This window comes from Pezoporus flaviventris, unplaced genomic scaffold (genome assembly GCF_033815535.1).
Source record: "Pezoporus flaviventris isolate CSIRO_AGI_PZ_B2104156 unplaced genomic scaffold, CSIRO_AGI_Pfla_v1 ptg000073l, whole genome shotgun sequence".
Lineage (NCBI taxonomy): Eukaryota > Metazoa > Chordata > Aves > Psittaciformes > Psittacidae > Pezoporus > Pezoporus flaviventris.
Window position 1 is genome coordinate 4,303,064 of NW_026892621.1, and position 14,421 is coordinate 4,317,484.

The window sequence follows — 14,421 nt, forward strand, 5'->3', positions numbered from 1 at the left end:
GCTCAACTTCATGTGCCAAGCTCTGGCATTGCTGGAACTGGGGCTTGAGGGGCCAGGAGTTTGCTGAATCACCTCTCTATCTCTAGCCAGTAAACAGGCATATTATTTTCAGGGAATGAGGGGGAAAAAGCAAATATTTCCTGTGGGTTGAGAAAAATGTGAGTCCATTAATTTCCAGAGTTGCAAAACTATGTTTCCTTTGCCGACACGTCAAGCAGGGCTATCAAACCCTTCTGTCTGAAAATACTTGCTCAAGAAGCTTCTCATTTTGACTGTGATTAATAGTGGAATAGAAGAACATCCAGAGCAGTCAGCAGTTTCCTCAGGGCAAAGGTCCTGCGGGTATAAATTGAACATCTGAGGAAAGAAGCGCAGATGCTAATTCTCAATTCAGTGAGGACTGAGCTTTTCTCACCCTTCCGGATATTGGATCCAGCTAATAAATAGTGCAGATGTCACCTTATTTTTAGGCTTTTATAGTTTCTAAGCAAGTTTGTAAACTGAAATGCAGTACTTGCCTTTTTTGCTGAGTCAGCTCGTAGTGTTGCAGAGGGTGAAGGTGGCTGGGACTGAACAAATGTGCTTTGTTTTCCAATGCATCTGCGAGGTTTCAAAGGTCTTACTGGGGACTCGGTCTGAGGTGAGTCTCGCGAGTACAGAGTTGCTAACAGCATTTTTCATTGGCGTGAAAAAGCCCCAAGGGCAGAATGCTTAAAACACAATGAAAAGTCCGGGGCTGCTTCATGCAGCATGTAAATAACAGCAGTGCCGTTGCACAACCACTGCGGGACATCAGAGGAGTGGGTGAAACTGCTGGCATGGTCTGACCGTGGCAGAGGCTGGAGCGGTCATCTTGGCCACGTGGAAGGTGACTGTTGACCATTGCTGGCCTATGCCCAGCGAGCTGCACGTTCTTCCTGGCTTTGAAAGGCAGCCACCGTGTTCCTCACCCACCAGAAGCCAAGAAGACCTCACTCCAGCTCCATCCAGAGCTGTGGGAGTATTGCACATCCATTGCTCATAAACACTATTTTATTTTCTTTAGAAAACCAGACGGGACGGGGAATAGGCAGCTCCTGTTTGAGCTTGGACCTGACAAATCCCATCTGAGGACACATGCTGCCATAAGGGTCCATTTCCTTAAAGCCTTTCTTCCTGGCTACTCCAGGTCTTCCTTTCAGCACTTTCCTGCTACTAGATGTGTGGATGTATGCTCTTCACCCCTTGGTTTTCTTCTTTCTTCCTGCCATCTGTCTCACCTATTGCAAGTCCGTTTCCAGCGCACACGTATGCAGCATGCCACTGTGTCCTGCAGTGTTGTCCTGCTAGGGGAGGAAGCACAGTTCATACTGATGAAGAGCCAGGGTCAGTCTTTCTGCAGTTCCATTCTTTTCAGTGTTCACTTCTTAGGAGTGCGTGTATAAAAGTTGCCCAGAGAACTCAGCCATGAGCCGGAGCCCTGTTAAAGCCCATTGCTAGGGGTGTATTCCACGAAGACAAACTAAAGATCTTGGCTCTTCTATGAAAGAAAAAATCCTCAGGTTGATGTTAAATTACAGCTTGTCTGCTACGGTCTTGTTTGTTATTTTTACTGTATGTTAGCATGTAACATATGGGCTGGAGCAGCTCTGCTCTGGAGCCAGGCTGAGAGAGCTGGGCTGGGGCAGCCTGGGGAAGAGAAGGCTCCTGAAGGGGAGACCTGAGAGCAGCTCCAGTGCCTGAAGGGGCTGCAGGAAACCTGGAGAGGGGCTTGGGACAAGGGATGTAGGGACAGGCCAAGGGGAATGGCTTTAACCTGCCAGAGGGGAGACTGAGATGAGCTCTTAGGCAGAAGTTCTTCCCTGTGAGGGTGCTGAGGCGCTGGCACAGGGTGCCCAGAGAAGCTGTGGCTGCCCCATCCCTGGCAGTGTTCAAGGGCAGGTTGGACACAGGGGCTTGGAGCAAGCTGCTCCAGTGGAAGGGGTCCCTGCCCGTGGCAGGGGTTGGAGCTGGAGGAGCTTTAAGGTCCCTTCCAACACAAACCATTCTAGGATTCTATGATATAAAACAATGTGCAACTTTCTTGGATTGTAAGTACTGGAGTTCTATACTTATTAAATGAGATGATGGTGAATGTTCTGACAGGGAGACTGCATTTAAATTACTATGGTTTTCAAAAGGAAAATACTAAAACTTAGAAGCTTTTAAAAATGATTTTAGCACTTCCTGTGTTTCTGTAGGTTCTTGATAAGAAGGAAAGTGCCACCTAAATAAGTTACATTTCTATATGGCTAGCTATTTTTATGAACGTTACTGTGGTTAAACCCTGAAGCACATCGTGTCAGCCATAGGTAAGAGGAAGTGTAAACCAGACTGACATTAACGCAGTGACAGGGAAAAGAATTTAAGACCTTTTAAACAATGAAAAGAGAATTCTGACTACCTGAAAGGGGAATCACCAGGCAAATGGAGAAATATATGGTAGGAAACAACACACCTTCTTGCAGAAAGTATGCTTGAGATCTACAGTGATTTTTAGAGATTTGAAAAGCCATTGTGTAGTCTGCAAGATGTGATGCACAATGTGGTTTTGGTGGATATAAAGCTTTTCCTTCCATTTTGAATGACTTGTTTTTGGTACGTTATTAAAATGCTTACTACAAATCAAATACCCTTCAGAACTGAGGTATGCCAGGAAATATCTTCCCCTTCAACTTTCCCAGTTCTTTGATCTGATTTAGATAACCTATACTTTGTTCAGAAAGCAGATTTAAACTGGTTCAACCCAAGAGATGTATGTCAGTCGAATGGATGCCCCATTGCTCAGGGCTTTCATTTAGGATACGGGAGAGCTGGGTTTAATTCCTTCCTCTGCATAACATACAATTATTTATGCAAAGTGGAGCAGCTCCATCAGGAAAGATTAAGAGAGAACCCAGCGGGTCAGTAGTGCACAGGGTAGAGAATTGGTGATGATGTGGGAGACCAATGCTAAGTCCCTACTTGATTATATTCAATCTCCCAGCTCCTGGGTGAGTTCCATATCCCTGGACTGCTGGTTATACTGACGAGCTCTTAATGCAATTTAGATCAGCTAAATCAAATCCAGTTTAACGAATTGAACTTTTTCTGGCCAAAGTATCTAAGTGGAAAATTCCTGGTCTGTTCTGCTTGCTAAGCTTGTACTTCCTCCAGCTGTGTGAAGGGACTGATACATCACCTCTTCTTCCCTCTGCCGCCCTGAGGACTTTGCTTACTGGGTCCTCATCACTCTGTAGAAGGAAGAGCCATTAACATGGATGTCCTGACCGAATTCATCAGTGGCATTCTTTTTATCTGAACATGTGTTTTCCATAGGGTTGGGTAGTCTCTAGCAGCTACCTATTTCACCTTAAATGTGGGTAAAGAATCCTTTCTACACTGCTCCCCTCCCACAGAGCCCAGTTCTTGGGGCAGGCCCCGGTGCTGCTCCTCTGCTCACAGTCCGTGCCCTTGCTTAAAGGTCTCTGCTGGAGTCATTCTTCACCACAGCACACAGTGCATTGATTTTCCACGTTTCTCAGAGTGACTGTGCCTGCTGTGAGCTCTCTGTTTCCATAGTGATGTGCTTAGCACTCTGTCACCACGGTCAGGACTGATTTCCCATTCTAGGTAGGGCACATCCCTTGCCAGGCTGGGTTTTCATCGTGTCACGTATTTCATCGTGCTGAAATATCACATTATTTTCTCATCTGTTGTCTGGTAACTTTCCTTTTTTCCCTCTTCTGTTTTGTTGGAACTTTCTGAGCAGAAATGGAATTTTCCCCTTCCCATTATTCAAGCCAGGAGTGCTTTAAAACTGCAAACAGACGTTCTCCTTCCACTGAAGCTAAGTGGGACAGCTCTTGGGGTGTCCTTTCTGCTGCCCCGGTGGGGGGATGCCCACAGAGCCCCTGTTTCATGGGGACACACGTACACCCACAACCTCAATAGGACTAACCCCTGTGCACTGAGGAGACCGCTTAGATCAGGTAGGAACTGATCAGTCTCAAGTTCTCTCCCATTTTCCCTTGGGGTATTTAGAGGGATAAGCAAGCTCTCCAGCACCTCAGCCAAAAGAAGTCGTGGAGGATTACTGTGGCCTAAAAAACTCCCTGCAGGAGCCTCTCCCCCAGGGTTTTTTACTAGTACTGTGCACACCTGTAACAGGGATGGGACTTCTCAGGGGGTCTGCCAGTGCTCAGGATAAGCCAAAGCAGGAGTTTTGATCTCCACATAGTAAAAACATGGTCTGGATGAGCAGCATAAAGAATAGGTTTTGATTTCAACAAGCCTTTTTAGGATAAGAACAGCATCCGTTCACTTGGTACCTCTCACCAGGATTCTTAAACTCTTGGCATAACGTGACTGACCTGAGGACAGAGTTGTAGTAACTTCAAATGCACGTAGCAGTGCCACCAGCTCACCAAGAAAAGGCAGGTATTTTGTGCCTTTGTCTTGCATTGACTCTTCGAATTCAAGTGTCTTTGCTGTTACTCTTATCAAATACTGTTTGTGCACATGGTATGAAACGTTCTCTTGTTCTTGCATATCCAGTGGTTACTTTATTCAGAGAAATAAATGCACATGGACTGGTAAAACACAATTAACCAGGCAGATTTCACTCCTGAGGAGCTCATTCCCCGTGTAACTTACTGTGAAGATGGTGGGACTTCTACGGGCTGGTTCATAATGCTGTATGCACTTCAGAGCACAAAGACAAATGAGAGTTATTGGAAGCAAGCGGGGAATGTAAAGCACTGACCCACGTAGGTGCCCTTGATCAGGCAATGTAGAAGCTGTTTATTGGAAATATCCCTTATCTGCCTTCTGCCAGGCAGACAACCATTTATTCTCCCGATGCAAAAGCTAAGGTCAAAGGAAATGGTGAATACTGGGGGACCTGGGGCTGAGCAAGGGTAGAGTCAAGTGAGTGACTAAGTCCTCTAGATATAGCTGAGGAGCTTATCGTTACATTGGCACTGATGGCTGAACAGAGCAAATATGCTCAAATAGTTTGAGTAGCAAGATCACCTTGTCTTTACTTATGAGGGGTGGGGGGGCGTGTAAACACAACTCAGCCATTGCTGAGGAGATTTTCTGAGGCATTATCCATGTATTACTATGAAAATTAAACTCGAACCTGAATGATTATGGTTCACTTTTTCTTCTCATAATGGTGTAAAATGCTTCCAAAGCCCTTTCTGGGGGTCTGTTTAGCACTCCTGCACTGTAACACAGTTGTAGTTGGGCTGCGTCGGCATTCCGGTTTCCATACCTGCTATCACTTGTATGGAAATTTTCACGTGGCATTGGCTGGGCAAGGAGTGATAGGGAGGAAAGAATGGAAAATGGGACTTCCGTCTGCTGTTTGCTTGTGTGGCAGTGTATGAGCCAGCCAAAGGCTCATCTTCAGTTCCAGTGTCCTTCAAATACCTCCAACTGTTTCTTTCCAGCAGAAGTTAGGAGCAGGTCTCTGTAACACTATCATTCAACAGCAGATGCAGCTTTAAAACGATTTACAGCATTTATTCACCTGTTCAGCAATGAAGTGGATCTGGAATCTCCAGGATTCCTCCATTAAGAAGGAATTTCCAAAGTCTCCTGCAAATGGCTGCAGTTAGTTCTTTCCGGTTTTAGTAGCAGAGTTTATGACCGTTTTCTGTTTTGAAGTCTGTTTCTGTTTATCAGGCGATGTAAAACGTGTCATAGGATTTGAATTGGCTGTAAGAAGTCTTACCACTTCTTAGTTCTAAGCTCCATTTTCCTTAAAACCCATACACAGAGTAGTAAGCTCTGTTTTCCCGCTGCACAAAAGAATAAAGAAAACCAAGCTTTTAGTATTGCCAATTCTTTAAGGTTTAAAAGCCTCTGAGGTTGGGATTCCTCATGGCATTGGGCTTTTTTCCATCACAAAGAGAGTTGGGATGAAGTGCAACATGAACATGGGGTTTTGTCAAGGATAGACTTTCTGGTTAAGTGAGGGACATGGATATCTCATGTTGGGATAGTCATGGGCTCTGCTGTCACTTTGTTTTCTTGCTGTATATTTTCTGTAACACTCTCTCTGTTCATGATGTTAGTGATGAAAAACACCAGCTGTATGTCTTGACACTGCATGTCTCCATGTAAAAAGCTCCAAGAACCACAGAATAGGCGAGGCTGAAGGGACCTCTGGAGCTCTTCTGTGCTCAAAGCATGGTCAGCTGGAGCACGTTCCTGCCATGTCCGGTTGTGGTATGAGTATCTCCAAGGCTGGAGACTCCACAACCTGCTGCAGTGTTTGACCACCCTCACAGTAAAAAGAACCCCCAAATTAAGAAAGTATCTTCTTATGTTTAAATGGGATTACTTGTATTCCACTTTGTGCCTATTGCCTTTTGCCACCACCTTCATCTCGGTGGAAAGAGATCAAGACTCAAGTCCCTCTGGATTCAAAGCACAGACTTGAGTTTCAGCTCCACCTTTCCCAGATGAGTACCTGAGCACTGGATTCTCCAGACTGACTGTGTGAGGGTGGGTGTCTTCCCATCGCAGTGCTGTGCTCTGAGTGCAAACCCCTGGCTCTTTGTATTCCCCTCTCGTCCTCTCTGATGATGAGTCAATCTCTTAATGGCCTATTGAATATTTAATTGTTTATCATTAAATGGATAGCTCAAGTATTTGATCTTGTATCTCTGGATGACTTTACAGCACAGACAAGCATGCTCTTTAGTTGTTCCTCATATGATTTATCAGTCAGTAATCTCTATTGAAATTCAATTATGCTGACGTATATTCCCTTTAATGAATTTTCACCACTGTTTTCCAATGCTAATCCAAGTTCCAGTAAAGTACCTTCAGAAATGGTCCTCAGAGAAGGAGCAAGCAGGTTTTCACCCGAACCTGTTATGAAATCCGTCGTATTTGAGACATTGAAAGCAGTAGCAATACTCATACCGTGCCACCTTTGTTTGCTGGGACTTGCTCTGAAAAACTGTCCTTCAGCTTTCCTCACTTGCATCTCACTGACATGGTCTCAGTTCCACAGCTGCTGACATCTTTGGCCATACAGCAGATAGAATACAAGCAAGGAAAATTCACTCTCTCCTTCTGAGAGTTTTCTGTACAGTTATTGTCAGCAGAGCATCCTCTCCCATCGTCTCACTACTGTCAGGTATGTTCTGTTTCAGTCTCAGCTGTACTTTTTTCCCTCTGTTCTTGTACTTTTTAATGCCCATGATCTGTCCTGCTCTAACTCTCCAGAGTTTGGGAATGACTTGGACAATCAATGAAATACTGGTATCGTTTGAGGTCAGCCTACCATGACTTGCAACTATTTCCTTTCATAAAAAGGTCGATAAACTCTTCTGCTTCTCTGGAGGGAAAAACCCCAACAAGAAACGCAGGAGTTTGCAAAGAAGAAAAGAAATGACAGTTATAGATATTAACATCTTTCTTGATGGTGTGTGGCTGCTGGGATGGAGGACTCTGCCCTGCACGTAAGCTGGAAGTCCTGCAGTACAAGTTCAAACTTCAGTTCCTGAGAGCAACGCATTGCTGTTAAAATGATCACCACAGAAGTAAAATATCCAGATTTATCAATATCATATGAAAAATCCATTTCTCTTTCTCCCTCGGTTCACTTTCCAAGTTCTCTCTTGCTAAAGATGCTTCCTTCACGTCTGAGGAAGTGTCATCTACCTGAACATCCTGGTTGAAATACTGAGGTTAAAGTGGTCACTAAGAGCTGCTGTAAAAATGCAGTTTCTTCCTCCTGCATCAGAACCTCTTTGATGTTCCCTGACCAGAAAAGGATCAGTTTTGTCATTATTCCTTACTGCTTATGTCCTGAAATAGCTCTGTATTTCAGGATTTGAAATGCTTCCTATCTCTTATCTCTCCCTACTTGATATATTGTTGTTCAGTTCAATAGCTCCTTAAAGCTGGTTTTGCGACTCAAATCATTGGTTCTCTCCGTTTTCTTTACATATAGCTTTAGCCAGGGAGGTGAAAGCAGCTCCAGCTGTGTTTTCCCTCTTGGTAGGTTCTCTCCAGGGTTAATGATGTTCTCTACAGATGCAGTTTAACCCAAGCTGTTGTACAGCTTGAGTTACAAAATGCATGCAGAGGATCAGGCAATCGTTTTGCTTCCCTCTCTAGAAGACTGCAGTAGAAGTGTGACAGCAGAGCCTGAGGCAAGCCCTCCTGCATGGGATCTCTGTTCCCACCCTCACGCTGGAGAGAGCGCGTCTTTTAGTTTGTGGTGTGTTATGTGTAATCACAGGAAATGTTATGTTGGTTCTTGCAGTCTCTATTGAGAAGGAGTGTGCTTTAATGGTGGAGCTGCTGGTAAGAGGTTTTCTCTGCACTGGTGGTAGAGGTGACCTAGAAGTGGTTTCCATGGCAGTGGATGTGCTACGTGCTGCTGATGCCAGGCTCAGAGGAGGCCCCAGGAAGCTGTTGGGTTTAAAGTGTGAGCCCGTTCCGAGCGACTTTCAAATGACTCTCCAAGCTGGTGACATTCTGGGCTGCCCCTCAGCGCTTTGGCAGATGAGTCAGTGGTGTCTCAGCCCTGGGCAGGACAGATGCTTGTTCACAGCAATTAACAGCCGTGCTGGCTTCCTCTGTCCTCCCCAGTGCTGGTCTCTGGTGGTGAGGGCTGCAGTGCTGCTGCGGGTGCTGCACGAGCGTTGTTACCGAGGTTAGTTCAAAACCAAAAAAGATCCTCCCATGGGTATTGCGTCTTTTTTATTTTGCAATCCCATTTTTTATGTAAAGAGTGTGTTTGGGTTGGATTGTTTCACCCTCCGCAGATCTTCTTTTGTTTTCCTTCCTGTCTTTTGGCCACCTTCACAGGTAGAAAATCCCTCACAAAATACACGACCTCCTCCCCTTTGTTGGAGAACTTCTTTTCTTCCTCTAGTTGTGAAAAAAATCAGTAGGAAATAATCAGCAAAACCAGAACCACCAAACAGGAAAACCTTCAAGCACAGAAATGATCCCTAACTGTCACAGCACGAAGATGCTAACTGGAAGAAGGTGAAGGGGACGAAAGGAAGTTGAGCTGTTCTGGCATGCAGAGGCAATGGCAGAGAAGTGCTTCTCCATCACCCTGGGGTTTCCACAGCAGCTGAGCAGGCTGGCTCGAGCACTGAGTTCACTGCCCATGGATGGGAGCTCCACTGAGGATATGCACGTGCTGCTGAAATGGGCAGTGCGTGGTGGAGGTGTGGTGGGGAGTGCTGATTCTGTCTTCCTGCTTTCCATGGGGAAAGGTCTGGTAGCATCCCAAAGCCGTGCATATTCAGTCAGCCCAGGTGCCTGCCACAGCCACAGCTGAGGGCCACCAACCTGCTCTAACAGACAGTGCCCCGGGGAATGGGCGCAGATGTTTCCACTGGTGGGGTACAGAAGAGTGGGACAGAAACCAAACAGGGACTGACATTCTGGCCTCTTGAATGTGAAGTGTAATTCAGGAAATAGTGATGCCTTTCAGTTGGATTTCACACTAAGAGACACACTCTATTGCTTTTGTATTTTGTGGAGTTATACATAAAATTATGAGGGAAATAAGATAATGTAAATATTAAAGGATTCAGCGTCTTAAACTCCATGAAATCATAAACCTACAAGAAACCCTTGGCCTTTTAATGGGATGTGTTGCACACATGCTGTGTGAGTTTATTGCCATTCTCTCATACCAAGCAATTCTATTTTACACAGCACTGCTGGAAAGTGTTCCCTTCTTCTTCTTAACAGTAAGATGGAAACAAAGGCAGGAATCTAAACAGCCTTTCATCACTGTGGTGCACCACGTGCAGGGGGTTGGAACTGGATGAGCTTTAAGGTCCTTTCAGCCCAAACCAGCCTGGGATTCATCTGGGATGTGTGGTTGTACTTTTTAAAGGGAAGGCTTTTGAACGTGCTTTGTCACCTTTCAGTTTTTGTTCAGGTTGTTGTCTCAGTTTTTGTTCAGCTTAGACTTACTGCACGTTTCCTGTCATGTGAAATAACCGCGCACATCCAAACCTGCATCTGTGCTAGATGTGCAACTGCAGAGCACGTTACCGTGAGGACGGCTCCAGTCGTTCAGAGGAGCAGTTTGTTCCAGAGCCAACAATGTGGGTAACGACTGCTCCTATATTATTGTTTGACATCTGGTGAAGCTGCTGATGGTACTGATCAGATATTTCAGTTCGCTGCTTGTTTGGACACAATTCCAGTACTCAGAGAGGCAAGAAAATAAAATAAATGAGAATAAAAGGTAGCTGAAACGTGCAGTAATCACTCGATCGAAGCTGGGCCTTCAAGGAAAAATGGAATGTGGCTTTCCTCCTCAGGACTGCTGTGCAGATGCTGAACACGTTCCACATTGCAAACCAAACTGTGGAAGCCTGCCTGCTGGGGAGGCAGAGCTAGAGGTTTCCCCATCGCACTGATATAAAATCACATCTTTATGGAGCATCACACGAAACACATGGCAGCTTCAGCAGCACTGCTGACAGGCTCAGGAGGAAACAGTATGGCAAAAGGGGAGAAGGAAAAAGTCAATTTTGGGGTCACCAAGGAAGGTCTTTCCTAGTGCAGTGCTTTGCTTTGCCTCTGGTTTCCAGCAAGAATTTGACTTTCTTGATGCATCCTGAATAACAGGTTCTTCTTATAGAAATACTACAAGTCTGATTTGTTTTATAGTAATTACTCTTTGGAGTTAAAATAATCATCTTTTATTGTTAAAAGGTTAATCAGCACATGCTGATGTACCAAAAGTGATTCTGATCTAGGCATTTCTTAGAGAAATAAACATGTTACAGGACTGGAAGCTAACTCAGGAAGATGGGATTTTGCTGCTTCTTACATCAGTTAAATGCTGCTGCTTTATTCATGAAAGCTTCCTTTTATCTCAACTGTTTGCATCTTCCTTAACACCAGTTTAGGTCTCCAGGGACATTTGCAGTTCCAGTTCATGCTGCTCGGATAAGCTGTGCAGTGCTCACTCAGATGATGTTGCTCCTGCCCTGTTTTGGGCACAAGGACAGCAGTTCACTTCATAGCCTAGACATTTCTAGGAATATATTAGAAAGGGAAGTGGAAACTTCGTGGTGAAAAAGGTACTAAAGTATACAATTAGCACAGGAATTTTAACGGTGCATGAGTATGTATCATCTGAATACACATGCACACGTGTATGTATACATAGAGTGGGTACAGGAAATAATACCAATTGAAATGAGGAAAGACTCCTGCAGCACATGAGACTATCCATAGTCAGGTGTGTACTGATCATAATCCTGTTCCTGAAGCATCTCTTCTGCTGACTCCACACCCAGGTCATGCTTATTTCATGATGTGCTGGCATTTTCTCTCCCTGTGGATGCAGTACTCCTGGGAAAGTGAGAGCGAGCTGCCCAGAACATAAGCTGATACCTGAGTTTTATTAGAGAATGAACAGAAGCAGGGAACTAACTTCTGCTCCTTTTAATTTCTACCTGTTCCACATTTAATGTATACTTTTAATATTGTATTAGCATGTAGTTTAGTGTATACTAAGTAATAGTATATTATTCTTAGTATTATATTAGTAATAGATTTAGTATTAGTATAGTTTTCTTTCTGACAGGGTGAATATTGCACTATGTATGTACGTCCCCTCTAATTTATCTTTATAAAAAAATCTATATTAAAAATATAGCTCTATTCTTACAATATTCTTCTGTTAAAGCAGAAACCCCAGGTAAAACACCATTGAAGAGGGCTGGGTCTGTTGTTTGCAAAACACCTTTTCTTCTCTCTAAAATGAAATGAAAATACCTGCTGCCAGTTTTTGTTACCACCATGGCTCTAAATGCATGGATGGAGGTGTGTGCAAGCAATCCAGTGCATCCTCAATAGAAAGGAATAGATATGTTCTTGTTCCACAGAGTGCATTGTGGTACGGTCCTTATTCGTGTACAAAAACCATACGTGCACAGTTCTGAATTGAATGGTCTTATTTCACTGCTGGTGTTATCTCAGGCAAATCATTTCACATCCTTAAAAGACACACAAAGCATCTTTTTAATACCATAACTTCAGCTGAGTCATTTAGGAGCTCTGTTCCTTACGTTTCTGTGAACGGAACAGCAAAGGCACCTTGGACACAACTTTTGTTTTTACTTTTGCCCCCAGGAAAGATCTTATTGCTGATTAAAAGGTAACATGGCTCCGCGATTAGGGGCAGTGTTTCACATTAACTGCACTGCAAGTGGGGCCTTGCTTTGCGTGCCTGCAGCTGCACCGAGGGGAGGGAAGTGAGAGAACAAGGGTGGGTGTACACAGCAGCTGTTGCAAAGGGCTTTCTCAACCCTTCCTTCCCCTGAGAGCCTGGGAACAAGGTAGTTTTGTACCTCTGTCGAGCAGGTAGATTTAGCTTTTCATGTCAATTCTAAGACCACTGTCAGGAAAGACTGCTGAGGATTTCTAAGGCAGCTCTATAATTGCAAATACAGAATTCAGCAGGGCAGTAACCAGTCCAACTTCAGAGTTCAATAAGGTGAACAGCTGAAACACCAATAGAGACACACAAACACGTTACACATGAGCCCTTAAAACCTGCGCTGCTGGCATCCCCTCGTGTTGGTGTTTGTCATGCAGCCGTGTTGTCACGTTTCTGTTAAGGAAGCGGTTCACTTGCCAGTGATAACGTGGGCTGCCTTTTGCTTTGGAAATGAGCTACAACCTGTGCCCAGGCAGTGTGCAACCAGGCCTGAACAGGCGAACAGGCCCAGTCTGTGTGCTTGGAATGGTTTTTATTTGGGTAAGTGGCACAGTTACAGGCCATCACGCAAGGATGCGTGTCACAGACAGACATCGCTACGTGATCCTCACGGCGTGGGACCACTCCGGATGTGAGGGAGGGCTTTGACGTTAGCTGAGGCACTGGTGCTCTTCCCAGAAGCAGTCTACCTCGGGTTTCATGGCTGGATTATTCTGTTGCTCTGGTCCATCACTGAGCTCCTCTTCACTCATGTGCCTTTGAAGGGACGAGGACTGTTGTTCTGGGAGTACTCGGCATGCTGCTCAGCAGGAGATGACCAGCGGGTTAGACAGGGCCTGACGACTCTGTGCCTTCTCCAGAGGCTGGCTTTGTAGGAGTTCACAGCCTGCCAGCTCGTGGTAAAGAGTGTCTAGGACTTCGAATAGGTGGGCTTTTCCTTCCAAAAGAAAATTGCAAACATTATCATTTGGACAAAGGCAGAAAGTTGCAGTTTAACAATTGTAACACACGCTCTGTTCTTCAAAGGTGCCATTTCTTGTCATTAACATAAAAAGTCTAAATTTTGAAGGCAAACAATGAATTCCTGTCCCTATAAAGATGTTGTGGAACTGGATTCAAGGACTGTTTTCTCTACTGATTCTCTTGCTTCATTCACTGAGTTCTCACATGCTTGTGTGAACAAAGACTATTTCAGGGCACACTAAAGAGCTGCCAATCCAAGCATCCACCTAGTCCTGTCAAAGAGGAAGACGATGTTTGAATGCAAAGACTTAGGAAAGCTGCTAACGTAAGTGCACAGCCAGCAAATGGAAAGCAGAGAGGATGAGCTGTTTCTGGCAATGGGGATGCAGAACGGACAGGGAGCTGTGCAGGTCACTTCACTGTTGGTGTCATTTTAGGAAGCTGAGCTGTGCTGCTGCAGTTACAGATGGAGGTGCTTTATTGCAGCAGCAGCACTTGGAGCCAAGTGTTTCTGTGCAGGGTAAGTGGTAGCACCTTCTGGACACTTGTGCTGCGGGTATTAACAGTCTCCTCTCCTCCTCACCAGGAGAAATCTGACCTATGGCTCAGCCACCAAAGGGCTCTGTCTTTGCCTCCTTTGCTCTCCTTCCTCTGCAGCCACGCCAGACAGCCCGGCGTAGCTCTGGGCTGCCCATGCCCTGGATTGCTGGACACTAGCAACAAGGCCTTGAAACTGCAAACCCAGAAAGGCTTGTGTGTTATCCTGCCTAAATCACTGCCAATAATGTTCCCCAAAATTAAACCCTTAGGTCCCATCTAGTCTTTTATAAGCTTGTCTTTGACTACTGTGTGCCTAATAAAGGCACCTCCATGCCCTGTTCTTAGGACTGGTACAGGATGTTCGTTTCTTGAAGGTAATCACAAATGCTCTGCTGATAGGAGCGAAGTAATCAAATATAAACCTCCAGGCTGGGAGCCCTGTGTGGCTCCTCTAAAGCAGCTCTGGCACACCAGAGCATTGCCAAGGGAGAGGAGTTTGTGAGGTTAATTTCCATCTGAGGAACATGCAAGGCTATTATTAGAGGAGTGCAGGTTTCATCCATTTTCTTGACAGAAATATTCTGGTTTGTGTATCCTGTTTGTGTTGCAGCAGAGGGGTTCAACACACAGTGGGATAGCAAACCCGATAAATAGGTGCCTTACATACTTGGTAATGTTTTCCACTT

At 45.0% G+C, this 14,421-nt stretch overlaps 1 protein-coding gene across 4 annotated transcripts in view; it reads right to left on the minus strand.

Annotated features, from left to right (window-relative positions):
- Positions 1-12,747: 12,747 nt before the first annotated feature.
- Positions 12,748-14,421, minus strand: part of EFCC1 (EF-hand and coiled-coil domain containing 1) — a 51,768-nt gene continuing 50,094 nt past the window's right edge. For all 4 annotated transcript variants that reach the window (XM_061472987.1, XM_061472989.1, XM_061472988.1 and 1 more), the window contains one exon: positions 12,748-13,169. In XM_061472987.1, the coding sequence (XP_061328971.1) occupies positions 13,036-13,169 (134 nt within the window). In that variant the 3' untranslated portion in view covers positions 12,748-13,035. The remainder of the gene's footprint in view (positions 13,170-14,421) is intronic.